At 41.6% G+C, this 27,529-nt stretch overlaps 1 protein-coding gene across 1 annotated transcript in view; it reads left to right on the forward strand.

Moving 5' to 3' along the window:
* Positions 1-27,529, forward strand: part of TTN (titin) — a 286,732-nt gene that overhangs the window by 85,465 nt on the left and 173,738 nt on the right. The window contains 40 exon segments of the mRNA XM_033167307.1: positions 16-294; positions 424-702; positions 810-1,088; positions 1,226-1,513; positions 1,754-2,032; positions 2,244-2,525; positions 3,631-3,909; positions 4,015-4,296; positions 4,750-5,028; positions 5,124-5,411; positions 5,575-5,853; positions 5,942-6,220; positions 6,334-6,612; positions 6,739-7,026; positions 7,164-7,451; positions 9,059-9,340; positions 11,113-11,391; positions 11,506-11,787; positions 11,924-12,202; positions 12,296-12,583; positions 12,728-13,006; positions 13,145-13,423; positions 13,518-13,796; positions 14,260-14,547; positions 14,716-15,003; positions 17,054-17,335; positions 17,596-17,874; positions 17,979-18,260; positions 18,367-18,645; positions 19,139-19,426; positions 19,586-19,864; positions 19,963-20,241; positions 20,354-20,632; positions 21,601-21,888; positions 22,099-22,386; positions 23,039-23,329; positions 24,407-24,694; positions 25,504-25,596; positions 25,735-26,017; positions 27,162-27,345. Of these exon segments, the coding sequence (XP_033023198.1) occupies positions 16-294; positions 424-702; positions 810-1,088; positions 1,226-1,513; positions 1,754-2,032; positions 2,244-2,525; positions 3,631-3,909; positions 4,015-4,296; positions 4,750-5,028; positions 5,124-5,411; positions 5,575-5,853; positions 5,942-6,220; positions 6,334-6,612; positions 6,739-7,026; positions 7,164-7,451; positions 9,059-9,340; positions 11,113-11,391; positions 11,506-11,787; positions 11,924-12,202; positions 12,296-12,583; positions 12,728-13,006; positions 13,145-13,423; positions 13,518-13,796; positions 14,260-14,547; positions 14,716-15,003; positions 17,054-17,335; positions 17,596-17,874; positions 17,979-18,260; positions 18,367-18,645; positions 19,139-19,426; positions 19,586-19,864; positions 19,963-20,241; positions 20,354-20,632; positions 21,601-21,888; positions 22,099-22,386; positions 23,039-23,329; positions 24,407-24,694; positions 25,504-25,596; positions 25,735-26,017; positions 27,162-27,345 (11,012 nt within the window).

Here is a 27,529-nt window from a genome sequence, read left to right on the forward strand (position 1 = left end):
CTTCTACTACTTTAGAACCTCCCACATTTGTAAGGGAGCTAAAACCTGTGGAAGTAGTGAGAACCTACGATGCTGCGTTAGAATGTGAAGTCACAGGAACTCCTCCGTTCGAAGTGACGTGGCTGAAGAACAACAACGAGATCCGAAGCAGCAAAAAATACACCATGACTGGTCAACAGTCTGTTTTTGCCCTTCATATCATGAACTGTGATGTTCAGGATGCTGGCGAATACCAGTGCATTATTTCAAATGAAGGGGGCAGCTGTTCCTGTAGCACAAAAGTCAGTTTGAAAGGTCAGTTCAGTAATCATAGTAGGGGGGGGGAGCCTAAGAAACATTCCATTTGTTCTCTCACCTCCTTTAGCAAATTTTAAACCTTACCCAGGTTTCATTCCGGCTTTTTTATATTTTTAATAAACACAGAACCCCCATCCTTCGTCAAGAAGTTAGAAAACGTCCACGCTGTTTTGAAGAGCTCTGCTGTATTTCAATGCACTGTGGCTGGTTCTCAGCCTTTAACAGTGTCTTGGATAAAAGATGAAAAAATAATTGAAAACGATGACAGCTTCCACATTACATTTGAAAACAATGTGGCGAGACTGAAGATCAGGAATGTTGACCTCAGTCACAGTGGGAGATACACCTGTCAGGCAAAGAATGAGTCAGGAGTTGAGAAGTGTTTTGCTTTACTTTTAGTGCAAGGTTTGTGAGTTTTGATTCCTATTTTGATTCCTCAGTAAGCACCAGTCTTCTGCCAGTTACTCATCAGAAGACTTCAATATATTTGTGTTTTTTTATTCTTACTCCAGAACCTGCTCAGATCATAGAAAAAGCTAAATCAATTAAAGTTACGGAGAAAGACCCAGTGACTCTAGAATGCACTGTGGCTGGAACACCAGAGCTTCAAGTAAAATGGTCCAAAGATGGCAAACAACTCATGCCCAGTAGATATTACACCATGAGCTTTGACAATAATGTGGCTAGGTTCAGGATTGAATCCATTATGAAGGAGGACAGCGGCACATACACCTTTAAGGTCGAAAATGAGTTTGGAAGCAGCAGCTGTGAGGCTACTTTGTCTGTACTAGGTTTGTATTTTGTTTGGTCAAACTGGAGCATGTTCTTTTTCAATCAACATTTTAATTGCCCGTGTAATTTTCATGAAGAAGAAAGGCTAAAGCAAGGATTCTGATGCTACTTGCCTTCTTCCCTCCCTTCTGGGCAGATCAAGCAATCCCTCCTTCGTTTACCAAAAAATTGCCAAAAATGGATAAAATTCTGGGATCGTCTATTCATATGGAGTGCAAAGTCTCTGGCTCACTCCCAATTACTGCAAAATGGTTTAAAGATGGAAAAGAGATACCCACGAGTGCAAAATACAGGCATCTGTGCCATGAGAACACTGTATCGCTTGAGGTTAATTACTTAGAGTTGACAGATTCTGGAAATTATACTTGCAGCGTAACAAATGTTGCAGGAAGTGACTCATGTAGCGCCATCTTAACTGTGAAAGGTTTGGATTTCTATCTTCTTTCTATACACTGTATTAAAATATAAATCTTTTTCAACTTCACATCATTATCTTAATATCTTTGAATGTAGATCCCATTTGATGTTATCTATATAGAACCTTTCTTTTCTTATTAACTTTGACACATGTTTTATTTCTCTTTATTGGTTTGTTGTGGCTTGCCAGGCCATATTTCTTGCGCCGGAACCTAATTAGTTTTCTTTTGTTTCTTAAAACCTTTAGAGCCACCAAGTTTCTTGGTAAAACCAGAAAGTCAACAAGCTATACCTGATTCAACAGTGGAATTTAAGGCATCTTTAAAGGGAACACCGCCTTTTAAAATAAAGTGGTTTAAAGAAGATTTAGAACTTGTGTCTGGACCTAATTGTTTATTTGGGATTGAAGGGTCGACCGGTTTCTTAAATCTTTATTCTGTGGATATATCAAAAAGTGGAAACTATACTTGCCAAGTTTCCAACGATGTTGGCAGCGATTCTTGTACAACCACACTGAGCATAACAGGTGTGCTAATGTGTTCTGTGTTGCTCTTTTCTTAATTGTCTTTTGCGGTCTTTTGTGTAAACGTTTCTGGGTTACTTTTCTTTCCTGCATTGCTAGAACTAGAAGTTAAGCACCCTTTTAGATTTCTCTCCCCTCTTATTCTATATACCTTTCAACACAATCCCTCTTTTCTTCCTATTTACCTCGCTTTCATTTTTCTTCTGTTTCTCAGAACCTCCAAAGTTCATTAAGAAGCTAGACCCGTCTAAAACCATTAAGCAGGGCGACTCCACACGACTTGAATGTAAAATCAGTGGCTCTCCAGAGATCAAAGTGGTATGGTACAGAGGTGACACCGAAGTCCATGCTAGTGAAAAATTCCAGATGTCATTCACAGATTCTGTGGCAGTCATTGAAATGAGGCATCTTGGTGCAGACGATAGTGGAGATTACATATGTGAAGCACAGAACCCTGCTGGCAGGGCAAGCTGCAGCACTAAACTCCTAGTCAAAGGTTAGCAAACATGCCTTGGCGGACTTCCCTCTCGTTGACTAACCATCCCTAAAAAGATTGAGATTAGCTCATTCCAATTCTTGTATGGCTAAGCTAACTGTTAGATTGCTATAACTGCCCATTGTGGACAGTGTCCAGATTAATTTTAAACAAGTATTCTCTAACCTGCGGCATTCACTCTTTCCCTCAAGAATGCTCAAAGGGATGTGGTGTATTTACTATTATTTATTTAGGTTACTTAATTATTACAATATTTGTATGCCACTATTAAACAAAAAACCCCAAAACCAAAGTGGTCTACAACAGCTGTACAGTAAAAACTACATTAAAAAAACAACAACAACCAGAGATAATCAATTAGCTATTACAGAAAGAAGTTTTCTGAATTACCTGCATAAGCTTAGTGGCAATTATAACCCACTCTTCATTAACGTCAATGTGTGGCGTACTTAAACCAAGCTGCAACCATCAGTCAGTCAAATTTGCATCACAACACTGATAGAGTGACAAAACATCTCCTCCAGTCAACTAATCAAATGCTTGAGTAGATGTCAGGATTGGCACCAACTGAATCTGCAAGAGGAAGCAGTGTCCATCACAGCTCTCTGCAGAAAGGATAAGTAATCAGTCAGTTGGGCTACATTCCATGTGAAAGGAGGAGAAAGGGGTTGTTAAATGCATTCCTGCACCCACCTACCCTTTTGGCTCAGCATTCTAGGATGGTCATTGCTTTTAGTGCTGAAATGGCCAGTTACCCTATTCTGGGTAGGCAACAGTTGTGGCCTCTTGCGGACTGGCTGCCAGCCACTCCCAAGTGCTGGGACTTGCGTGCATATTGGAGATCATCCAGCCGGCCGCATTGCAGGGCAGGATTGCCCGCCACATGCTCTAAACTCCCCTGTCATGGGCACCTGGGACATGCATGCTTCCACTCCAGTCCGTTGGCTACCCTTAAAAGCCAGCTGTGAAAAGAAAAGGTGCTTCTGTTGCATGCATGCCTTGGCGCTGGAACAGATACATATGTGGCAATTCTCACATTAAACTAGCAACATATATATTGAGCTAACTTTCTTAAAATGACGCCTGATTCTTTCTTTCATCCTAGAACCTCCCATATTTAGCAGGAAGCCGTCTCCAGTAGATACACTCAAGGGTACTGAGGTTAGCCTTGAATGTGAGATTTCTGGGACGCCACCTTTTGATATTACGTGGTATAAGGATAAGAGGCAAATCCGTAGCAGTAAAAAGTACAGAGTCACATCCAAAAACTACCATGCAAGTGTTCACATTCTGAATATTGAAGTCTCTGACATTGGTGAATACCAGTGCAAAGCTCAGAACGATGTCGGAAGCGACACTTGCGTTTGCATGGTAAAACTTAAAGGTAGGTACTATTTGAGGAAATACGGTGTGCAGTCATCGTTGTCTTTGTAAAAAATGCACAATTCTTGTTGGAACTCTTGATGCCCATTGGCTCTTTCCTCTTCAGAACCACCAAAATTCGTGACCAAAATCAACAACCTTACTGTTGTGGTGGGTGAACCGGTAGAGCTGCAGGCCACCTTGGAAGGCTCTCAGCCGATATCGGTGACGTGGCTCAAGGACAAAGAAGAGGTCATCAGAGAAAGTGCTAACAGGACAATAACATACGTGGAAAATGTTGCCACTTTGCAGCTTGCCAAAGCAGAACCAGCAAGTGCTGGGAAGTATATCTGTCAAATCAGTAATGATGCTGGAACCCGGGAATGCATAGCTACTTTAACCGTTCTAGGTTGGTAATGACAAAAACTTGGCCTTTTATTTTCTTTTAGAAAGAGAGGGGGTTACTTTTAATAGTTGGGAAGGCTAAATAACATTCAAAGCCTTGAGGTTGAGAGAGAGAGAGTGCATGCCATCAGTGTGCATGGCATGGCGCATTACAGAGTATTGGAGAACGGATTCTGAAGCAAAATGTTCAGGTAACCCACTGGGGGCTTCATACTGCTCTGTTCCTATTGTTTGGGCAGTCAGCTCCTTTTCTCTGGGAGAGAGATAAGTGGCATGGTGGTGTTTACTGTGTATCTCAATTCTAGAAAAGGGGAGCCATTAATAGCTTTGTAGTGGCTCCTTTCCTAAGTAGAAAACTGTGGCTTTAGAGAAGTGATTTCTGTAACTGCAGTATTAAGCCATGTGGCTAAGGAGACAATGATATTCACAGGCAGATATTGCTTGAATCTCTTTCCAGAGCCAGCTGTCATCATCGAGAAGGCAGAACCAATGAAAGTCACGGTCGGAGATATTTGTACCTTAGAGTGCAAAGTGGGTGGAACACCAGAACTTTCAATAGGCTGGTTTAAGGATGGAAAAGAATTAACAACTAGCAACAAATACAAAATTACCTTCTACAACAAAGTGTCCACACTTAAAATTATTGATTCAGAAATGGAAGACAGTGGCTTATACACTTTCGAGGTGCAGAACAATGTTGGCAAAAGCAGCTGCACAGCTTCCGTTGATGTTCTGGGTCAGTTCTGTTGCTTCTCTTCATCGCATTCCCACCAGGAAATGGTTCTCCTTTGTGGGGTCCTTATTTTCTTTTGTTTACTTCCTCTTACACAGATCGGATTATTCCACCTTCTTTCACAAGAAAACTTAAAGAAACTCATGGTGTACTGGCTTCTTCAGTGATTCTTGAGTGCAAAGTGGCTGGATCCCTTCCCATTACAGTTGCTTGGTTCCATAATGGACATAAAATCACTAGTGGGGAAAAACATCAAATCTCATTTTCAGACAATGTTTGCAGTTTGCAGATTGTTTCACTGAACTCATCTGATACAGGAACTTATGCATGTAAAGCTGCTAATGTAGCAGGCTCTGACGAAACCAAGGCTGCTTTGATCGTACAAGGTCAGTATTCAATAAGTAGCTAACTCTTTGCAGAAATCTTCCATAATCTTTCTAGTGAGCAATATTACATTCTCTTGGTGCTGTGATTTGAGGAAGTTTTTATTTTAAATTTATGATTCCTTAATTATCCACTGATCTATTGTTACTTTCGATGCTTCTTTAGAACCACCCTCTTTTGAGAAGGTACCTGAATCTGTGGATATTTTACCAGGCAAAAGTGTTACATTTTCTGCTGTTATTAGAGGAACACCACCATTCAAGGTGAGGTGGTTTAGAGGCGTCAATGAACTTGTACCAAGTGATAAATGTAACATCTACTTGGAAGATTCGGTCACAGACCTGGAGCTGTTTGATGTAGAGCCACAGCAGAGTGGAGAGTATACTTGTGTTGTGACTAATGAGGCTGGCAAAGTGTCTTGTACGGCACATCTTTCTGTAAAAGGTTGGTACAGATTGCAATTTTTCGCTTTGGAATGTTTAGGTGTTTGTGCAGCGTTGATGCCAATACTTGACTTCTTATTGCTCAATAGAACCAGCCGTTTTTGTGAAGAAGCTCAGCGACCATTGTGTGGAGCCAGGCAAATCCATAATTCTAGAGAGCAGGTACACTGGTAGCCTTCCGATTTCAGTGACATGGAAGAAGAATGGCGTAACTTTAGGCCAGTCTGAAAAATGCAGCATCACCACAACAGAGAAGTCATGCATTCTGGAAATTCTTAACAGTACAAAGGATGATCAAGGAGAATACACATGTATGGTTGAGAATGAGGCCGGAGAAGATATTTGTGAAGCACTGGTATCCACTTTAGGTCTGTCTTTAGCGCATTTTTAATAAGATTTTTTAATTAAAAAAAACTCTTACTGTTTTTTCATTGTAACGTTCAGGTGCCATTATCCTAATGCTGACTCTTTGTGTCCCCAGAACCTCCTTCTTTCGTCACACACTTGGGACCTCTTGAGGTGTCAGTTGGAGACTATACCACTTTGCAATGCCAAATTACTGGGACCCCAGAAATTACAATATCTTGGTTCAAAGGAGATACAAAATTAAGATCTACTCCTGAGTATAAGATGTACTTCAAAGATAATGTTGCTACACTTATTTTTAACAAAGTGGATGCTAGTGACAGCGGGGAATATATTTGCAAAGCAGAAAACAGTGTCGGAACAGCCTCTTCAAAGGCTGTCTTAGCAGTTCAAGGTGATTATTTTATTTGGGATTGGTTAAAAACTCATACTAACAGATCTTCCACTCTTTAAAAAATATTTTCACCTGTCCAGATGCCTGCATAAGCCGTGTGTTTATTGCATGCTTCTTTTCTTGCAGAGCGAAAACGTCCACCTTCTTTTGCAAGGAAATTGAAGGATACAGAGCAAACCGTGGGCTTCCCAATCAAATTAGTTTGCCGTCTAAATGGGTCAGAGCCTATTAGTGTTACATGGTATAAGGATGGTGTGCCTTTAAGAGATGACTTTAATGTGCAGGCTTCTTACATAGATAATGTGGCAACTCTTCAGCTGTTGCAAACTGAGATGAGTCACACTGGGCAATATTCTTGCACAGCTACCAATGCTGTAGGAACTGCTACTTCCAGTGCTAGGCTCACAGTCTCAGGTTAGTTTCATACTGACTCTCTTGTTTTCATCTGTTACGTTCAACCACTCTTCCTAACCTCTAAAAAATATTTTACAGTATTTAGCTTTACCGCGTCCGAAAGAAATCCAATCGTTCCTCTTCATTTTATTCCCCAGAACGCAAACAAGCTCCCTCCTTTGATATCACACCTGAGTCCAAAGATCTTCCTGTTGGAGAAAGTGCTGACTTTGAGTGTCATGTTACTGGAGCCCAACCTATACATGTAACGTGGGCTAAAGATGGCCGCGAAATCCGTACAGGAGGAAACTATGCCATTACCTTTGTAGCAAATACAGCCCATCTGAGAATTCTGAGAGTAGGCAAAGGAGACAGCGGACAGTATACCTGCCAAGCTAGCAATGATGTTGGGAAAGACTTTTGCTCGGCTCAGCTTAATGTGAAAGGTATTTGAATTTAAGTTGGCTGATCTTTTATACAGAAAAGGGATTTTCTTGGGATTGCTTTTCCACAGAATTCTTTGTTTCTAACTGTTAGAAGTAAAAAACAAAAACAAAAAAACAGACCTCGTCCAACTTAACAAAAATTCATAGGAAACTATCTGTAAGTATTTAAGATCCAAACTATTTTCTTCTCCTTACTGTGTCTTGAAACCCCAGTAGAGCAAAAGAATAATACTTGTGCTCATAAAAATGTGATGGATTCTTATGACAAATTATACATGCTGGTTGTAATTTACAGATGGCCACGTTAAATGTAGCTTTTATAGCTTTCTTTGATTTTTGCTGTTGCAAAAGTCGAGGTCGATTTGATTCATTTGCAGTTTATGTATCATTTACATTCTAAAAAAATAGTTGCATTGGAAAATATGCATAGATAGCTTGATCCATTAGCAGGGATTTACCAAGAGTTTCGCACACTTCTCCAGTAAATGTTGACAAGTTGCAAAGGGAGTGGGGAAATAGCAATTGGCCTCTGGACTGGTGCACCTGTCAGGGATATTGTCAGATCTGTGTTGCGGTTGCTCACGAGTAACCAGTCATGCGTCGCAACTGTCTTTTAACAGTTTATTGGTGCCGACTATTTACAGTGCAGAGAACGTGAAAACATGACCGTCCTAGTCACTTGCAGAACCTGGGAGTGCCGGTTTCCAGCTATGACCCCAACATAAGAATTTAGGCACCCCAAAGCGCTGCCTGCCCGATCTTCTTTTGACCCCTCTGCGCAACTGGGGCAACGGAAGTGGCGTGCTCCCCTCAGAGTGAAACTCATGAGGCGTGCTGGGGCTGTCGGCAGCATCTCCAAGCTCTTGCCTCGCCTGGCTGTTCCCAGCTTTCCCCTCCCTGCTGGAGGAGGTGCTGCTTTTCTCGCTGGAAGAGGTTTCACTACTGAGGAGGTGTCGGGGCTCTTGGTACATAGACAAGACCTCCCACCCTGCCGAGGGCAGTTCCCTGACAGATATCATCTTAGCATCCCACCCCCCAGGCTGAAATTTTGAAAGGGCTTTGAGTGCCAGTCAACAAACAGATGAGATGGAAGCAGATGGAACGCTTGGGCACAGATAAGCTCCTTCGTCCCGTCCTCCAGATTATTTTACCTGGGAGAGGCTTATCTCATAAGTATTGATTCTCAAAATATTCATCTCTTTTGGGAAGCACAGGTGCAGGAGAAGAGTTCTCCTATGTTGAGTCTGGGTGCCAATTTCCTGCCAGTCTCCCTTCTTTGTAGTGGGCTGACATTAAGGGAGGCCTGAGGAAACAAAGGCTGTATTTTGCTGTGTTTGCTGTTCAGTGAATCAGGGCCATGGCTTATTTCAGCAAAAAATGTCAGAATTTTTGCAGTTGTCTTTTTTTTTTTTAATGGAAATTTCTCATATACTTACTAACTTTGGTTGTTATCCTCCTTGATAGTATCATATCAGGATTTCCACTGCAAAATAATAATAATAATAATAATAATAATAATAATAATAATAATAATAATAATAATAACATGTTCTTAATAGTTCTTATTCCTCTCCATATTGAACGTTACTTTCCTTCCGGCTTCTCAGAACCTCCTAAATTTGTGAAGAAACCGGAACCATCAAGAATGCTGAAACAGGGTGATTCGTGTCAACTTGAATGCAAGATCAGTGGTTCCCCAGAAATCAGAGTTGTGTGGTACAAGAATGACCACGAAATCCACGCTAGCGACAAGCACCGTATAGCATTCAGTGACGCCACAGCAGTGCTGATCATTGTTGATGCTACCCATGAAGACAGTGGAGATTACATTTGTGAAGCGCTTAATTCTGCTGGCACCGCAAGCTGCAGTACAACAGTCACAGTGAAAGGTTAGACGCCAATGTCTACTCTGACTTCCTCCACACTTAGGAGCACTGGAAGGCTTTTTTTTTTCATATGGAGTCAGACCGTTGGCCCTTCTACCTCAGTGTTATTATCTTCACTGGCTGACAGTGGCTCTCCAGGATTTCAGTCAGGACTCTCTCCCAGCCCTACCTGCAGATGCTAGGGAGTTGAATCCAGGGTCTTCTTTGTTCAAAGCAGATGCTCCACCAGTGAGCTGCAGGCATTCCCCTCCTTTACCCTTAAATGGTTGGGTGATTAAATTATAATGCTGGGAATGCATAGTCAAAAGTACTGACAGAGATGTTTGAAATCCAAAGATTCCTCGACTGTAGTGAAAATGGTGGCAGTGCTGATGAGGAGGTCAGGCACACTATGCAAATAGATATAGTAAAACAATCTTGAAAATTTTAAGGGTGGGAGCAGCAGTCTGAGAGGATCAGTGGCCCCTCCAGCCTTTACCTGTCACTGGCCTGTGTCAGAAATTACAGAATTGTGAAGTAGCATAGGACGGAAAAGAGTAAAATCTATTTATCATCATCATCATCAGTGCTTTTTTCTGAGGGGATGCAGGGGTATGTATACCCCTAAACATTTTGTGAATCTAAGTTTGGCCTCATTGAGGGGCAGTATTTCAATATGAGTAGGAAAATGGCGCTCATTATTATCATTATTCCCTGCCTATTTCCCTGACTGGACTCACAGTGGCTTACAGATAAAAATAAGAACCACTAACAACACAGAAAAACATTCATTAAAAATCAATTAAATACTGACAGAATTAAAGCATCTGTTAAACCCATACCAATAATTACCATAATAACAACACAGCACCAGCCCTTTCACTAAAAGCAGTCAGTTCCCCAAATCCTGTTGGAACAAGGAAGTCTTCACCTGCTGGCTGAAAGACAAGAAGCAGCAAGCCAGCCTAGCTTCTCTAGGGAGGGAGTTCCAAAAAAAGTCTGGGAGCAGCCACCAAGAAGGCTCTCTATTCTCTGAAAATTCAATTTACAGGCAGTGAAAGGTTTAAAGATAACCTATGCCTCAGTTAGGATATACTTTTTGAGCATCTAATTAATAGCTAGGAAGTTGACAAGAAGAGGCAACAGGTGAACGGATCAAAGAAGTGGGTGATAATGCAAGATATGAGGTTACAGGAGTAGGAGGACCAGCTTTCTCTTGTGTGTGCCAGCTACACAATCTGCCAGGTGATCGCCTGTTACTTCCTAGCAACACTCTATAGTTAGATAATACGTAAGATGTGAATTGCAATCACAAGGGGCAGTGGGGAAAGAGTTACAGGATTTCTTCTGTTTAAAAATAAAATAAAGTCTTATAGGGATTAATAGGAGGACCATAAAAAAATTAAAACTTTGACCATGGAAGGTTTAGAGCATGTGTTTGAGGGTGTCAGTTTGAGAATAGCAGGTGTGGGAGTGGAAAACGTTATGCGTAGGTACACACCCATGCTTACTAACTGTATTTATTTGGAAAACTCAGTGCCACATCAAACAGGAATTTGTAGGGGGGATGCCAATGTTTCCAAGCAAGACTTTGCAGCTTTAGAAATAGAAATGACCTAAAATTGACCTGCTATGCACCCAGCACTTAGGAGAACCAGAGAGAGAATCTTCTTAGGCACCTAAAAGGGGATTTACAAGCATACCTTCTGCCTTCTGTTTCTGGATGTCTTGCCCCTATTGGCAAGAAACCCCTCCCAGGAGTCCAGTTACATGTCCTCATCTCCTTTCTTTTATAGAACCTCCCGTTTTTAGCAGGAAACCCAGCCCTGTAGACACACTCAAGGGCTCCGATGTCACCCTTCAGTGTGAAATAGCAGGCACACCGCCATTCGAAGTTGTCTGGTTCAAGGACAGAAAGCAAGTCAGAAGCAGCAAGAAGTTCAAAGTGACAACCAAGAACTTCAGTGCCAGTGTCCACATTCTCAACCTCGAAGCGGCAGACCTTGGGGAATATCAGTGCAAAGCCACAAATGAGGTCGGAAGCGACACTTGCTCTTGTGCTGTGAAGTTCAAAGGTTAGTAATGAGTGCGACCGCGGTGCAAAGTCTGCGAGCATCCTTTTCTTTGCGTTTCTTTTGCGGCTTCCTTGCCACGTTCCTCTTACCGTAAGGAATTCTCTTCCCTGCCAGAACCTCCTCGGTTTGTTAAGAAGCTGAGCGAAACCTCCACCTATGCCGGGGAACCCACAGCACTGCGGGCCGTAGTAGAAGGCTCCCAACCCATTTCCGTCGTTTGGCTCAAGGACAAAGGTGAAATAATACGGGAAAGCGAAAACCTCAAGATTTCCTTTTCGGATAATATCGCAACTCTTCAGATTGCAAGTGCCGAAGCCACCAACAGCGGGAAGTACATCTGCCAGATTAAAAATGATGCTGGAATGCGAGAATGTGCAGGGCATTTACAAGTTCTAGGTTGGTACAGGCACCCATCCCCTTCTAAAGAATTGAATCTTGGCTGCCTTTGCAATTGCAGCAGCAGACTAATTTTGCTTCTTAAGTCTTGGTTTTCTCGAAACTCAAGTTTTCTGGATTGTCTCCCTCATTCCAGAGCCGGCTGTGATTTTAGAGAAGCCTGAGCCCATGACGGTTACCTCCGGCAATGCTTTTACTCTGGAGTGCAGGGTGGGTGGCACTCCAGAACTAATTACCAAGTGGTTTAAGGACGGAAGAGAACTCACCAACAGCCGCAAGCACCAAATCAGCTTTTCCAACAAGGTAGCGGCACTTAAAGTTCTCTCTGCGGACATGAATGACAGGGGATTGTACACTTTTGAAGTGCACAACGAAGTGGGGAAAAGTAGCTGCACTTCCTCCGTCGACATTTCAGGTTAGCTTGGGATCTTTTTTGTTTCTCATTTGCCCTTGTCTTCTGTGGTTTCTCCTCTTAAAAGTTGACTCTTTGTTGCCTTTTCCTACGCAGACCACGTCGTCCCTCCTTCTTTTATAAGAAGGTTGAAAGAAACCTTTGGCGTGCAGGGCTCCTCCGTTGTTTTGGAGTGCAAAGTCGCCGGCTCCCTTCCTATTTCAGTCACTTGGTTTTATGGAGGAAATGAAATTTTCCCAGGGGACAAATACGAAACCGGCTTTTCAGATAATGTCTGTGCTTTGAAGGTGAATGCTCTGGACTCATCTGATACAGGTCCCTACACCTGTGCTGCCGAGAATGTAGCTGGTTCTGACGAATGCAGTGCCTTTTTGACAGTACAAGGTCAGTAAAGGATAGACAAGGCATCCGTTGCAAATCTTTCCAGTGTGTGTTTATCTTGCTTGCTTTCTTGACAACCTGTTTTATACAGATGTTGACTACCTGGCACATTTGCGTTAACTTTTTAAATGTTGTGTGTAATTCTAGAACCACCTTCTTTTGCAAAGACGCCAGATCCACTGGAGGTTTTACCTGGAATGAGTGTAACGTTCAGGAGTCTGATTAGGGGAACTCCTCCGTTCAAAGTGAACTGGTTTAAGGGGAGTAGAGAACTCGTGCCAGGGAAAACGTGCAACATCACCTTGGCAGATTCAGCTGCGGAGCTGGAATTGTTCGAAGTGGGACCACTCCAGACTGGAGATTACACCTGCCTTGCCACGAACGATGCTGGCAGTGCTTCTTGCACTACACATCTTTTTGTAAAAGGTTTGTCCAAATGCTACTATTATGGCATGTACACGTGTTAAGTGTGTGTGCATGTCTGTGTGATATACACGCACACGCAGAGAGACACCCATATTGCAGTTCTAGGTTTAACCATTTCTTTCATATGGCTTATCTTAGAGCCTGCTGTGTTTGTGAAGAAGCTGAGCGATTTCAGCGTAGAACATGGGAAATCCATAATTCTAGAAAGCACATTCAGCGGAACTCCTCCACTCGCAGTAACGTGGAAGAAGAACGGCTTAAACATCACACAGTCTCCAAAATGCAATATAACCACCACAGAAAAATCAGGCATTCTGGAAATTCTTAATAGTTCTGCAGAAGATGAAGGAGATTATATCTGTGAAGTTGCAAATGATGCTGGGGAGGATGTATGTCATGCCCTGGTATCAATCATAGGTGTGTTGCTGTCTTAACTATTCTTGTATCAATTGCCATCTTCTGATGTGCTTAGATTGACTATGAATATTGACCATGATTATTTCTACTGCAGAACCACCTCATTTTGTTAAGCACTTGGATCACTTGGAGGTGACCATTGGAGAGCCTGCAACTTTACAGTGCCAAGTTGCTGGAACACCGGAAATTAAAGTGTCATGGTACAAAGGAGATACCAAACTCCGATCTACACAGGCTTATAAAATGCACTTCAAGAACAATGTGGCTTCACTCGCTTTCAGCCGGGTAGAGAACGCTGACATTGGTGAATACATCTGCAAAGCAGAAAACAGCGTTGGGTTCGCTACTTCAATGACAACAATCACCATCAAAGGTGATGGCTCTTTTTAAAATAATTGACCCTTGTCATATTACACACAATATTTGTGCGTAATATGCTGAAGTGTGTGACCCACTTGAATCACATGCATGGGGACGGGCCCTTCAGCATGTCCACAAGCTGCTTGGCTGAGCTGTAAGGAGACTGAGATATCTCTGAGTTCTTCCTGTGTCTCCGTGCAGCCTTCCTTCTCTCTCCAAACCCTGCAAATTACTGAACTTGCATGAGTTCGAAAGGGATGACTGGATGGGGGTATGGGAGGCACACACAGACCTCCTATTCCCTGTGTGTGCCCATATAGGTGTGAGGCATGAGGGGTTAGGAACAGAGAACATGGCTGTGTTTATTTTTATTGGAATTCTGCACATGTGCAGGGCATAATGACCCAGGTATTCTTTTTAGTCTTCTTCTTGCATGGTCAGTTATCATACCCTGCAATTTATTTATTTTTTTGCAGATGTTAAACTCCCTCCTTCATTCACGAGAAAACTGAAAGACGTGCAGGAGACTCTTGGTTCTCCTATAGCTTTTGACTGCCGCATTGTTGGCTCTGAGCCACTTGAAGTGTCTTGGTCTAAGGATGGGGTGCAGCTGAGAGATGACGACAACATTCAAACCACCTTCTTAAGCAATATAGCGACGCTTCAGATCTTGCAAACCTCCATGGCTCACGCTGGCCAGTACACTTGCACAGCTCACAATGCTCTTGGGACTGCTTCTTCCAGTGCCAAGCTCCAACTCACAGGTTTGTAAACAACTGGGTCCGAAGTTGTTGCACGCTGATTCAGTTTTAAAGAACGCGAACAAGTCACAGAGCTGTAACAACAGACTAAGAACTAGTTTGCTGTTTGAAGGGAAGGCAATACGTCCTGCCACCCCCTTTTCACTTTTCGATTTTCTTTCTTTTCTTTAGAACACCTGAAACCACCATTCTTTGATGTGAAGCCTTTGCCCCTTGACGTTGCTCTTGGGGAAAGTGGTTCTTTCAAGTGTCATGTCACAGGTTCAGTGCCAATGAAAGTCAGCTGGGCAAAAGATAACCGGGAGATCCGCCCTGGTGGCAATTACAAGATTACACTGGTAGAAAACACTGCCATGCTGACCATTCTTAAAGTAGGCAAAGGTGATGGTGGACTTTATACTTGTTATGCAAGCAACAGTGCTGGGAAGGATTCTTGTGGCGCTCAGCTGAGTTTCAAAGGTAATTTGATGGAAAGTGCTGTCCTTTCTTCTTCTTCTTCTTCTTCTTCTTCTTCTTCTTCTTCTTCTTCTTCTTCATCTTCATCTTCTCCCATTTTGTAAAAATAAAGACGTGTTTTAATCTTCCAGCTAAAATGGGTGGCATTCTGTATCTAGAGTAGCAGCTGATAAAAACCTTCTTGAAGTTATTTTCTTGAGCATGTTAATGCCACACCAGGGTTTTCGTTTATTGCTTACAAGCCTGTTTAAAATTAGCAGCCTGTGGAAATTTATTAGGCCGTAAACAGGCTGAACATAGACTCTCCTTTTAATATGTGACACTTGAGTTGTGGTATCATGTTTTCCACTGAAGTGCGATTAAGCTGAGAAAAGTGTGGTCCAGAATAAGAAAAGAACTTGGTGTTTATTCGTGCGATAAGAAAATACGGTGTTGTATCCAGTCTTCTCTCTCCATTGATAGAAGACTCTTGGATCCACTGGAGGCTTCCATCAGTGGAACAGGCAAGGAGGTGAAGCCAAGTAATTTTCCCTCCCTGCAGTCCAAAACCTCTCATACCACCTTTCACAATGTTTCAAAGGATCCCCCAACCCTCTGGATCACTTTTGATGGACGCTTGGGGCTGCTTATGGGAGGGGAAATTGCACAGATTTCCTTCTCATTCTTCCAATGGAATCTTCCACTCGATCAGTCCGGCGGACGGACACCACTGGATTGCAAACCATGCAGCCATTATTTAAATGGGCAAGAGACTTGTGAACTTCCATAACTTTAATAATAATAATAATTTATTATTTGTACCCGCCTATCTGGCTGAGTTTCCCCAGCCACTCTGAGCGGCTCCCAATCGAGTGTTAAAACAATACATAACGGGACATAGACAAGCTTTAGGGAAAGCTTCAGGCCAGATCTGAAATCACATTACGTAAAGAAATCAGCCTTCAGATATTGCACGTTTAGAAGGAATGAGTGGGTATTGATGTAAACAGGCCTGTTGAGTTGTTTCTATCAAGGCCTTTGGCATTATATGAAAAGCAGAGATTCAATACATGGAATTTTCCCCAGCAGGATAATGCAACAATAGGGGAAGCTTTACCTGCTGAATGCACAGTTGTCAAAGGCACAAAATCACTGCTCCCTTGCCTTATCTCAGAATACTAGGCTAGATTTAGAAGTAAGCCCCATTCCACAGAGAAGGAGTATGGAAGGCATGTTCAGCCAGGTCCACTGCATTTCCCTAGCCTGGTACAGTGCAGTAGTGATGGTGGATGTCAATTCCTGGCTGCCTCCATGCATTCTAGGAGGAACGCAAGGATGGAAGAGGAGCAAAATATTGCTGGGGTTAGTGAGCAATATTGACAGGCTCCTTCTTAAAGTTGGGAGGGAGGCTGTTGAGTGCAGGGAACGCTCAAGGGAATAGGTCACAGTGTGGGTTACTAACTATGAATGTAGTATTTGCAAGGGTAAGTGCACAACAGCTCCGCTGGATCAGATCAAAAGGCTCTGTAGTCCAGCATCCTCTTTCCCATTGTGGCCAATCAGATGTCTCTGTGAATCCCATAGACAGGAGATGAGGGCAATAGCTCTCTCCCACTGTTTCTCCCCAGCCATTTCTATTTGGAGGCCTGCTGCCTCTGATCTTAGCCTGGAGGTCAGCCTACAGCCATCATGACTTCCATCCATTGAGGGCCTAATCCTCTGTGGTTATATTTATCAGTTGTATTTCTCCTATTTTGTCCTGCATATAATGGAGATAATTTAAATTTTACAAGGAGGGGATGATAGAATCCCCTGTGCTTCCATGTGTGCTTCTCCAGTCTTTTTATCATACCACCATGAAATATACTTCTGAGGCAGATGTGGTTTGAACTGTTCTTGAGTGCTCTGTGGCTTGACTTGTAAGGGATCAGTTTGCCTCCGTAGATTGACTGTAAACTCTTTGCCAATACACTTTGATGGCTAATATAGATGACTCACATTCCTGAGATCTTGCAAAATCAACACAAGCAATTTTATGTATTAATTTCCTTTCCTTGTTGTTTTTTTTAAATAGAGCCACCGAGGTTTATTAAGAAGTTAGACTCCTCCAGAGTTGTGAAAGAGCACGATTCGACTAGATTTGAATGCAGAATAGGTGGCTCTCCAGAAATTAACATTGTGTGGTACAAGGGTGAAACTCAAATTCATCCCAGTGACAAATTCAGCATGTCATTCATCGATTCTGTGGCAGTCATTGAAATGCACGGTCTGAGTGTTGAAGACAGTGGAGACTACACCTGCGAAGCCCAAAACGTAGCGGGTAGCGCGAACAGCAGTACTTCACTGAAAGTGAAAGGTCAGAACCTGCTCTTCCTTTGCTTTCTCTACCTTCATGTTGTAGAAGGTTGCAAGGGCTTGCCGTCTTCTACTAAGCAAGCCAATATCAGTTTCCATTAAAGGCCACTAGTGGGCCACTTTATTTGGAATGGGAAATTTCCTTTGCATATATCTCCTCTCCCATTGCATTGCAATCCTTCATTCTTAATGGTGTGCTCTCTGTTCTTTCAAACATTGCTCCTTTGCGTTTAACAGAAATCCAAACCTCCTCTTTTATAGCTCCTCCTGTTTTCCGCAAGAAACCGCGGCCAGTAGAGACTCTGAAAGGTTTCGATGTTCACCTTGAATGTGAGCTTCAAGGCACTCCTCCCTTCCATGTTTCATGGTACAAAGATAAAAGAGAAATAAGAAGCAGCAAAAAGTACAAGATTTTGTCTGAGAATTACCTTGCCAGCATTCACATTCTCAACGTTGATGCGGCAGACATTGGTGAATATCACTGTAAAGCTGTCAATGATGTAGGAAGTGACACTTGCATCTGCTCTGTGATGCTGAAAGGTTTGTAAAAGACTTTCCATTGCCATGTTTTCCCCTGGCTGCTCCAGGTTTTTGAACTCTTACTCTCTTATCCATCACTTACATATTTTCCACCTCTTGATCAGGACCCCCAAGGTTTGTGAAGAAACTTAATGATACCACTGCCGTTGTTGGGGACCCAGCAGAACTGCAAGCTACGGTAGAAGGTTCTGAGCCGATTTCTGTTGTTTGGATGAAAGACAAAGGGGAAATCATCAGAGAAAGTGAAAATGTCTGGATGTCATATTCCGATAAAGTTGCCATCCTTCAGGTTGTAAATGCAGAACCCAGCAACACTGGGAAATATACCTGCCAGATTAAAAACGATGCCGGAAGTCAGGAGTGTTTTGCTACCTTATCAGTTCTAGGTTAGTATAGAGTAAACAAAACAAAACAAAAGCATACTGAAGAATAAATATTTTAACATATTAACATCTTATTTACAAATGTGACTCGTTTTGCATCTTATTCCAGAGCCAGCATCTATAGTGGAGAAACCAGGACCAATGAAAGTCACAACTGGAGATTCTTGTACTTTGGAGTGTACGGTAGCTGGGACACCAGAGCTGATTGCTCGGTGGTTTAAGAACGGACACGAGCTCTCTTCCGACCACAAATACAAAATCACTTTCTTCAACAAAGTAGCTGGGCTTAGGATTCTGAATACAGGAATAGAGGACAGTGGAGAATATACATTTGAGGTGAAAAACAATGTAGGCCAAAGCAGTTGCACAGCATCAGTCCAGGTTTCAGGTTAGTTGAATGACTTGGGACTATCCCATCTGTATCTTGATATATGGACTTACTTATCTAATTCAGTGATTTCCTATACTGCTTAACCACTGAAGTTTCTAAGTGCTGTACGATCAAACCAGACAGTGGATAAAATAAATTTAAGTGAATGATTAAAGATGGAAAGCTTCCTTAAAATGCCTGCTGAAATAAGAAGGTCTTCAAAAAGCACCTGATGTTGAACAGAGAGCGGGCTGCTCTAATGTTGGCTAGGAGAGAGTTCCACATAATTGGGCCCACAATACTGGATGTGAAGACAAGGAGAAGCCGCGGACATGCCTCTAAAATGAAGAGAGTGCATATGCCTGCTTTCAAGATCCATCTCAAACTTCTTATGCCAATAAATAGTTTAATTATCATTAAGCCCTTGGGAATCTATTACCTTTTTTTAACTAAATAAAAAAGCCTGTGAAGACAAGCCATAATGTTTCTATCTTTCCTTTGTGCTCCACAGATCGCATTATACCACCTTCATTCACAAAGAAGCTGAAGGAAACACATGGACTCTTGGGTTCATCTGCTGTACTTGAGTGCAAAGTAATTGGGTCACCTCCCATCTCTGTTTTTTGGTTCCATGACGGAGAAGAGATCACTAGCGGAGAAAAGTATCAGGCAACTCTTACAGATAACACTTGTTCTTTAAGAGTAAATGCTGTTCAAGAGTCAGATGCTGGAAATTACATTTGCACGGCAACTAATGTAGCTGGATCTGATGAATGTGATGCATATTTCATTGTCAGAGGTAAATACTGAAACTTAGGTAGATAATAAGAACAGGATATCAGTGTTTTTTTTTTTAAAAAAGCCCATGCTCCTTATATTATTTATATCTTTTGTAAATACAGCTGCTTGCCTTTCAACCATAACTATGTTTCATTAATCTCTTTTTACGTATGTCCAGAACCTCCATCTTTTGTGAAGAAACCAGAACCTCTGCAAGTTTTATCTGGGGCAAATATAACTTTCACAAGTATCATTAAAGGAACCCTTCCCCTTGATGTGAAATGGTTTAGGGGTAGTGTTGAACTATCCCCAGGACATAGATGTAACATCTCTCTGGAAGAATCAGTAGCTGAACTGGAGCTGTTTGATGTACTCCCAGCCCAAAGTGGAGACTATACTTGCATTGTTAGTAATGAAGCTGGCAAAATCTCTTGCACAACCCAGCTCTTTGTAAAAGGTTTGTTCTTTGTTTCGGCTTCCTTTGTTTACACTGGAACAAAATCCCAAATCTCAGGCAATTATCTTAAACTTTTGCTCTCGTGTTATTTCTGATAGAACCAGCGAAATTTGTGAAGAAACTGAATGACTTCAATGTTGAGAAAGGAAAGCAGTTAATCCTAGAATGTACATACACTGGTACACCTCCTATTGCAGTGTCCTGGAAGAAAAATGCTATAAATATATCACAGTCAGAAAAATACAGTATCACCACCACTGAAACATCTGCCATACTTGAGATCTCTAGTAGCAAACTGGACGATGCTGGGCTGTATTCTTGCCATATAGAAAATGACTCAGGACAAGATAATTCACAGTCTACAGTCTCAATACTAGGTTTGTAGATTGTTTTAAAAGTGACCGCCCTTTTTCATTGACTTTATGATTGTTGTGACATGTGGAAGGGTCTGACTGGTCTTGTAACTGAGTCTGTGTGTTTATTCTCTAGAACCACCTTATTTTGTCAGAAGCCTGGAACCTACTCAGGTGACAGTTGGGGATTCTGCATCATTGCAGTGCCAAATTGCTGGTACACCAGAAATCACTGTATCATGGTACAAAGGAGACACCAAACTGAGAGCAACTGCTACCTCTAAAATGCACTTTAAAAACCAAGTTGCCACACTGGTGTTCACTCAGCTGGGTAGCAACGATGGTGGAGAGTATATTTGCAAAGCAGAAAATAGTATTGGAGAAGCTTCCTCTTCAGCACTACTCACTGTTCAAGGTGAATATGGCAATATGCTTTTGAAAGCTCCAGAGACAATTATTTATTGCTCTTTTAAAATGTGCCCGTGCGTCAGAACAGGAAATGTATTTTATGCCGTGCCCCTGGACTTCCTTATTCTTGTGCGTTCATGGTGGTGTGTGCTCATGATGGCATTACAGCAGTGATCTGTCTTTCAAAACTGCTTGTGCCCACAGAGGTTTTAACAGTGGACATGCTGCTTCTTTCCAATCCATGCACATCCCATGGATCCTGCTAAAATCTTATAACTTTTCATGCCACACGTTTCATGTTGCGTAGGGGGTTTTGTCCCAGTTTTGCAGTGCTGTGGTGCAAGAGTGTCTCTCCAGGTTATAAATGAAGGGGTAACACACTGGAGAAGCATGGCATGGCAGCTAATAATATGGAATAATGTGTGGACAGTTTAAATCCATCACTATTGCACTATTATTGCATTGATGGCATGGTGCAGAATATATCTGCAAAGTTCCCCATGTTTCTACCTGTTCTTTATTCCTCAACAGCAAGTTTCCATAGATTTAATATAAACAAGTTATGATGCTCCACTATAGAACCACCTGTGTCATGGACCTGACTAGAACTTCTCTATGCCATAACTTCATTCCTGCCCACAGGATCCAATCTTTCTGTTCTTGCTAATAGTGAATAATCAAACATGGCTAATCTTTAAAAATAAATTCCATCTTCTATGCCATTCACTGTTTATCAGAAATGTTTGAAAAAAAGACAATCACTCCCATTCAACTTTAGCAGCCAATTAAGCTAATTCTCACTGATTTAAATGGGATTTAGGCATCACTGTCTTTAGCTAGATTGGGGACATATGTTGCTACAAATGTGCATACTATTTACCTCTATGAAAAAAATCTTATGCAATGGAAATAAAGTACAACAACTGAAACATTCGGTCAACAACACTCCAATGTACAATATTTGTTCCCTTGCAGAGCTTAAACTTCCTCCTTCATTTTCCCGGAAATTAAGAGATATTCACGAAACTGTTGGATTACCAATTACATTTGATTGTGGCATTACTGGTTCCGAACCCATTGAAGTAACCTGGTATAAAGATAGAACGCAAATAAGAGATGGCTATAATGTACAAACGTCATACTTAAACAATGTTGCAACTCTGCAGATCTCGCAAACTGACATGAGTCTTGCCGGACAATATACTTGCACAGCTTCCAATGCTAATGGAACTGCTTCTTCTAGTGCCAAACTCATCCTTACAGGTTTGTCAAGTGTCAAATGTACTTTTCTTTGATATCATCAATGGGATGTTTCTATGGCACATCCCCACTTACGTGCCTATCCTAAAAGATGAATTTGCTGCGACTTGGGCCTCTTCCTGCAATTACCATGTGTTACTTTCTTAACAACGTATCTCATCTGGATTAACATGTACAAAGTTACACATTATTTTTACTTCTTCCAATCTTTAGAAGGGAAGACTCCTCCATTCTTTGACATCCCAATCGCACCTGTTGACGCCGTTGTTGGTGATGCTGCTGACTTCGAATGCCACATTTCTGGAACACGCCCAATAAAGGTTACTTGGTCAAAGGATAACCGAGAACTACGAACTGGAGGGAACTACCAGATCAGCTATGTGGAAAATATAGCCCATTTGACAATTCTGAAAGTTGGCAAAGGGGATTCTGGAAAATATACATGTCATGCTAGCAACGAAGTTGGAAAGGACTCTTGCACAGCTCAGCTTAATATTAAAGGTACTGGGTGTTTAATCTGTACCAGATTCCATTATATCATATTGGCTGCTCTCTAAAGAACAATGAGCAGATTTTCACATGTGTGAAGGGTTTTGTTTTTGTTTACTTCTCCTCGCATCTTCCAAAAAGTCACATTTGAATTTCAGAGGATCACCTGTAATGGTGCAAGAGGTGGCTTTACCTGGCATTGGAATCAACAAACTCTGGAGACCCCTTGCGCAAGTGCCTTTCACTAGCCTAGGAGGTCTAAGAGTTCAAGCTACGATGATTATGTGATGCTTTGGAGAACATCACAACATCTGTATTTTGACAAGACATACAGGAGGAAACTGAAAATATGCGTTGAAGAGTGTTTGGGTGGTAGCCCATGGCATGTGAGCGGATTTCCATTTGTCCATTGGGGCTTCCCCTTCCTCTTCTTCCCCATGCAGTCCCGTGAACTCCCACAAATATGTTCTTGGGGGGCACTCAATCCTCTGGAGCAGATTTGTGGGAGCTCTTGGTCTTCGGAGGGACGGAGAAGAATGGGAAGTCTCATCATGCAAGTGCAAGTTCGTTCTGCTGGATGTAAGCCACTGATGATAAACGGAAATCTTGGAGAATAGAAGACAGTTGTTCAAAGGGTGACAAATGTTTTCTTCCCTTCTGACAGAACGACAGACTCCACCTTCCTTCACCAAAAAGCTGTCAGAAACTGTAGAAGAGACAGAAGGGAACACATTTAAACTTGAGGGCCGCGTTTCTGGCTCCCAGCCTTTGACTGTCGCCTGGTACAAGAATAACCAGGAGATTTATGAAAGCCCTAATTGCGAAATATCATTCAAAAACAACACTCTTCTCCTTGAAATTAAGAATTCAGGACAAGCTGATGCAGGTTTATATACCTGCAAAGTGTCCAATGAGGCTGGGAGTGCACTCTGTACTTCTTCTGTGGTTATTAAAGGTCAGTTGACAGCCTTCATGGTATTTATGTTTCTTCTTAAGTTAATAAACTCTTGGTGTTTTCTGATTGTCTGATTGCGCTAGAATACTCATTAATTGCAATTACTTTTCTACATTGGGTGATGAAATCCAGTCCCATGTCATTTATTCAGAGGACTTGCAGGAGTTAAACTGTAATACTCGGGGAAATAGTAGGCAATTCTTCTGAAGCTGTTCATTACTTGACATTTCTGTTATTAAAAATGTTCTGCTGTTTACTAAACTCTTTAATAATCCTGCTTTATGCATGCTTGAAGAGGCAAAAAATAGTGATTATTGTTTGAAAAAGACATCTTCCAGATGTTTTTCTGTGCTAAGCCTTCTGAAAAAGCTACAGTATATTATATTTTCATCACTTTTTAAATAAATAATTAGTGCTCACACTTATTGTTAACAGTGCATACAAATTTCACCCATTAAAAAAAATCTTTTGCAAAAAAATCCATTAAGGACTGCTTCAAAAATTAGAAAGTGTTTAATGCTCCCCGGCGCTTGAAGATATGACTGCATTTGTGATAGTCCGATCAGATAAGCAATGCATTGAGTGCCTGCTTTTTCTTACATGGAACTGCTATCCTTGTAAGGACTCTTTGAAATGCCTTTTTTTTCCTTAACAATATCACATTAAAGGTATCAAAAGTGAAGGATTGCAACCAATTGTGTAATATATTGTTCCAACCTTTCTGGCTTGTACATCTTTGGTAGCTTGGTATGAAATCATCGAATTTTCGGCTGTTAACATAAAAGGTGATAATGCATATTGTGCAGCTAATTCAGTGCTGTCATATTCCTTTCTCTTTGCAAAATAACAGCTTTATGTGCTACGTTAAAGTATGCATACTTCATACCTCCATTCTTTTTGTACTACTTCTACCGTATAAATACTGTACGGGGGAAATGGAATGGATTCATCAGCATCCGCTGCATATTCTTATTCAAACCCAGATCTGTATCTTGTTATGGAAGAGAAATTATTACTTAACATCTTTTCTTTTCTTCTCTTGCTTTCATAATTTTGTCCCTTCGAATGGCATTACAGAGCCCAAAAAACCACCAGTATTTGATCAACCTCTTAAACCGGCAACAATAGAAGAAGGTAAAATCTTGCATCTCAGTTGCCATGTCAAGGGATCGCAGCCCATCAGAATCCAGTGGCTAAAAGCTGGGAAAGAGCTAAGGTCATCTGATAAATGCAGCTTGAGCTTTGCTAATGGATCCGCTGTTTTGGAAGTCCAGGCAGTTACTAAGACTGATTCTGGAGAGTATATATGCAAAGCTTCGAATGCAGCTGGAACTGATTCTTGCAAGTCAAAAGTAACAATTAAAGGTACAGTGAAACTGAATGCTTAGGTGATGAAATAGTAACTCAAAAATTCCAGTATTCGTCTATTCAGTATCTCCCTGTTACAGTAAATAGGAGCAGCTTCACCTATAAATTAGCAGGTCAAAACTGCTTATTTTTGCTGGGCACGTGACTGCATATCACACTACGACTTGCATATTCACATGCATTATTTCATAGTAAGGTAAAGGTAAAGGGACCCCTGACCATTAGGTCCAGTTGTGTCCGACTGGGGTTGCGGTGCTCATCTTACGTTACTGGGCGAGGGAGCCGGCGTACAGCTTCCGGGTCATGTGGCCAGCATGACAAAGCCACTTCTGGCGAAGTAGAGCAGTACACGGAAACGCCGTTTACCTTCCCGCCAGAGCAGTACCTATTTATCTACTTGCACTTTGACGTGCTTTCGAACTGCTAGGTGGGCAGGAGCTGGGACCGAGCAACGGGAGCTCACCCCGTCACGGGGGAAAAATAAAATCCGCCGACCTTCTGATCAGCATGCCCTAGGCTCTGTGGTTTAACCCACAGTGCCACCCGCGTCCCTATTTCATAGTACTGGCACCCAAAAAGCATTTGCTTCAGTACCCTGAGCTAGTTGTTCCTTGGTATCCTGTATTTTATACATGACTTGTGCTGGGGTATAAAATTAAATCAAACAAAAGGACCCCAATACATAAGCTGGGTAGTATTTCGTGTATTTAGTCAATGGTCTCATCTATGGCATGGGTGGTTGTTGTTTGGTTTTAGTGTAGTCACTTTCTGCTCCACCACTTAATTCCCTCAATATGCTTTTTCAGAAAAAGCAGTAGCTGCGCCAGCAGCTAAGAAAGCACCAACTGATGGCAAGCTTTACTTCGTCTCGGAGCCTCAAAGCATCACTGTAATCGAAAGTAAGTCAAGCTTCCAAAAAAAAACCCATAAAAGCCGTCTTTCATAATACTTGAATTTGGCATATGTTGACTGCTGTTTCCCCCGGCCAGTGACAGACATTTTATTTACTACATTTTGTCTCTTTTCTTCTTCACCAGAGAGCGTTGCAACATTTATTGCCAAAGTAGGTGGTGATCCCATCCCCAATGTTAAATGGATGAAGGGAAAATGGAGGCAACTCAACCAAGGAGGTCGCATTAGCATTCAGCAAAGAGGAGATGAAGCCAAGCTGGAAATAAAGGATACAACAAAAACTGATTCTGGGCATTACAGATGTGTGGCTTTCAATCAACACGGTGAAATTGACAGCAACGTCAACCTACAGGTTGAGGAGAAGAAACAAGAAATGATAGAGGGGGATCTTAGAGCAAAACTAAAGAAGTAAGTACTAGAATTGCTCAAAGTTTTAATCTGAAGGTGAGGCAGCATCTGAACCACAAATATAACTCAGGCTGCAACCATAAACATTCTTAATAGCAGCCGTGTTCCACTGGACTCAGCAGGACTTATTTCTGACTAAACATGGCTCTTGAAGTCTATCAGTCTATACCTGATCATGACACTCAATCTTCAGTCTGGTAAACATGTAGTAGATGTTATGCAGCCTTCTCAGCACTAGGGACTAACAGAATGTTGTATTAATTAAAGTCTGAAACCACTCTCTAATGCTGAGGACAACAGCCATCCCTTTTAGAAAATTAAACATTATGGCTTAGGTTGTGCTTAATCATGCTTACAGTAAACCCACTGAGTCATGACTAACAAGTCCCACTGATTTCAGAGAGTCAAAGCATGATTCAATCCATATGAGCTTAAAGCTGAAATAAACTGATTGATTGATTGATTGATTGATTGAGATATCCCACAACATGACAGCAGACCCACGGGGATATATCAGACATGCTGTTTTAAGGACATGAATGAAAAGTTTTTTTTCCTGGTCAGAAAAATCATTAAGAGAAACTTGTCAAGATTTAATTTATGATTCTCCATGGCATGTTACATAAAGGAATGTAAATTATCTAAAAAGTTAACTAAGTGCAAACCTATACATTGTGCACACAGAGGTAAGCTTGGCTGAGTTAAAAAAAGGATTCTAGATTCAGGTATTTAGCTTTGTTGGTCTGAAAAAAAATATTAAAACATTGTCCAGTAGCACTTTAGAGACCAACTAAGTTTGTTCTGGGTATAAGCTTTCTTGTGCATGCACATTTCTTCAGATACACTGAAACAGAAGTCACCAGACCCTAATATATAGTGGGAGGGTGTGGTGGGGATTTTCTCAGAAGGGTAGTAGGAGATGGGTGATTGACTCAATGTTGATGGCAGTTAACGACTGCAATTAGTCTAACAGGAAAAAGCAAGGGATAGTATGTTGTTCAGTCATTCAGTCGTGTCTGACTCTTCGTGACCCCATGGACCAAAGCACGCATAGCTTTAGCAATTTAGCAATTCATCACATTGAACCATTCAACACAGAGAGCATATTTTATGAACAACACCAAAAATTCTGCTATTTCTTTAGGACCCCAACTAAAAGGAAGGAAGATGAGGAAGAAAAGGCCATTGATATAATGGAACTTCTGAAAAATGTAGATCCTAAAGAATATGAAAAATATGCACGTATGTATGGAATTACCGATTTCCGAGGTCTCCTCCAAGCCTTTGAGCTGCTGAAACAAAGCCAGGAAGAAGAAACTCATAGACTGGTAAATACCAGCATATACATTTGCTTCAGAGTAATTTTTTGAAATGTGTTAAGCTATTATTGCTTAAATAAGTGTGTTCAATATTCCGGATATACAGTTAACCAATTACAGAGATTTATATTCTATTTTGGAACTTAGCTGTTGCTTCTGATATCATGAAGGTTCACATTTGGGGATAGTTTAT

Source organism: Lacerta agilis, chromosome 1 (genome assembly GCF_009819535.1).
Source record: "Lacerta agilis isolate rLacAgi1 chromosome 1, rLacAgi1.pri, whole genome shotgun sequence".
In the NCBI taxonomy this organism is placed as follows: Eukaryota; Metazoa; Chordata; class Lepidosauria; order Squamata; family Lacertidae; genus Lacerta; species Lacerta agilis.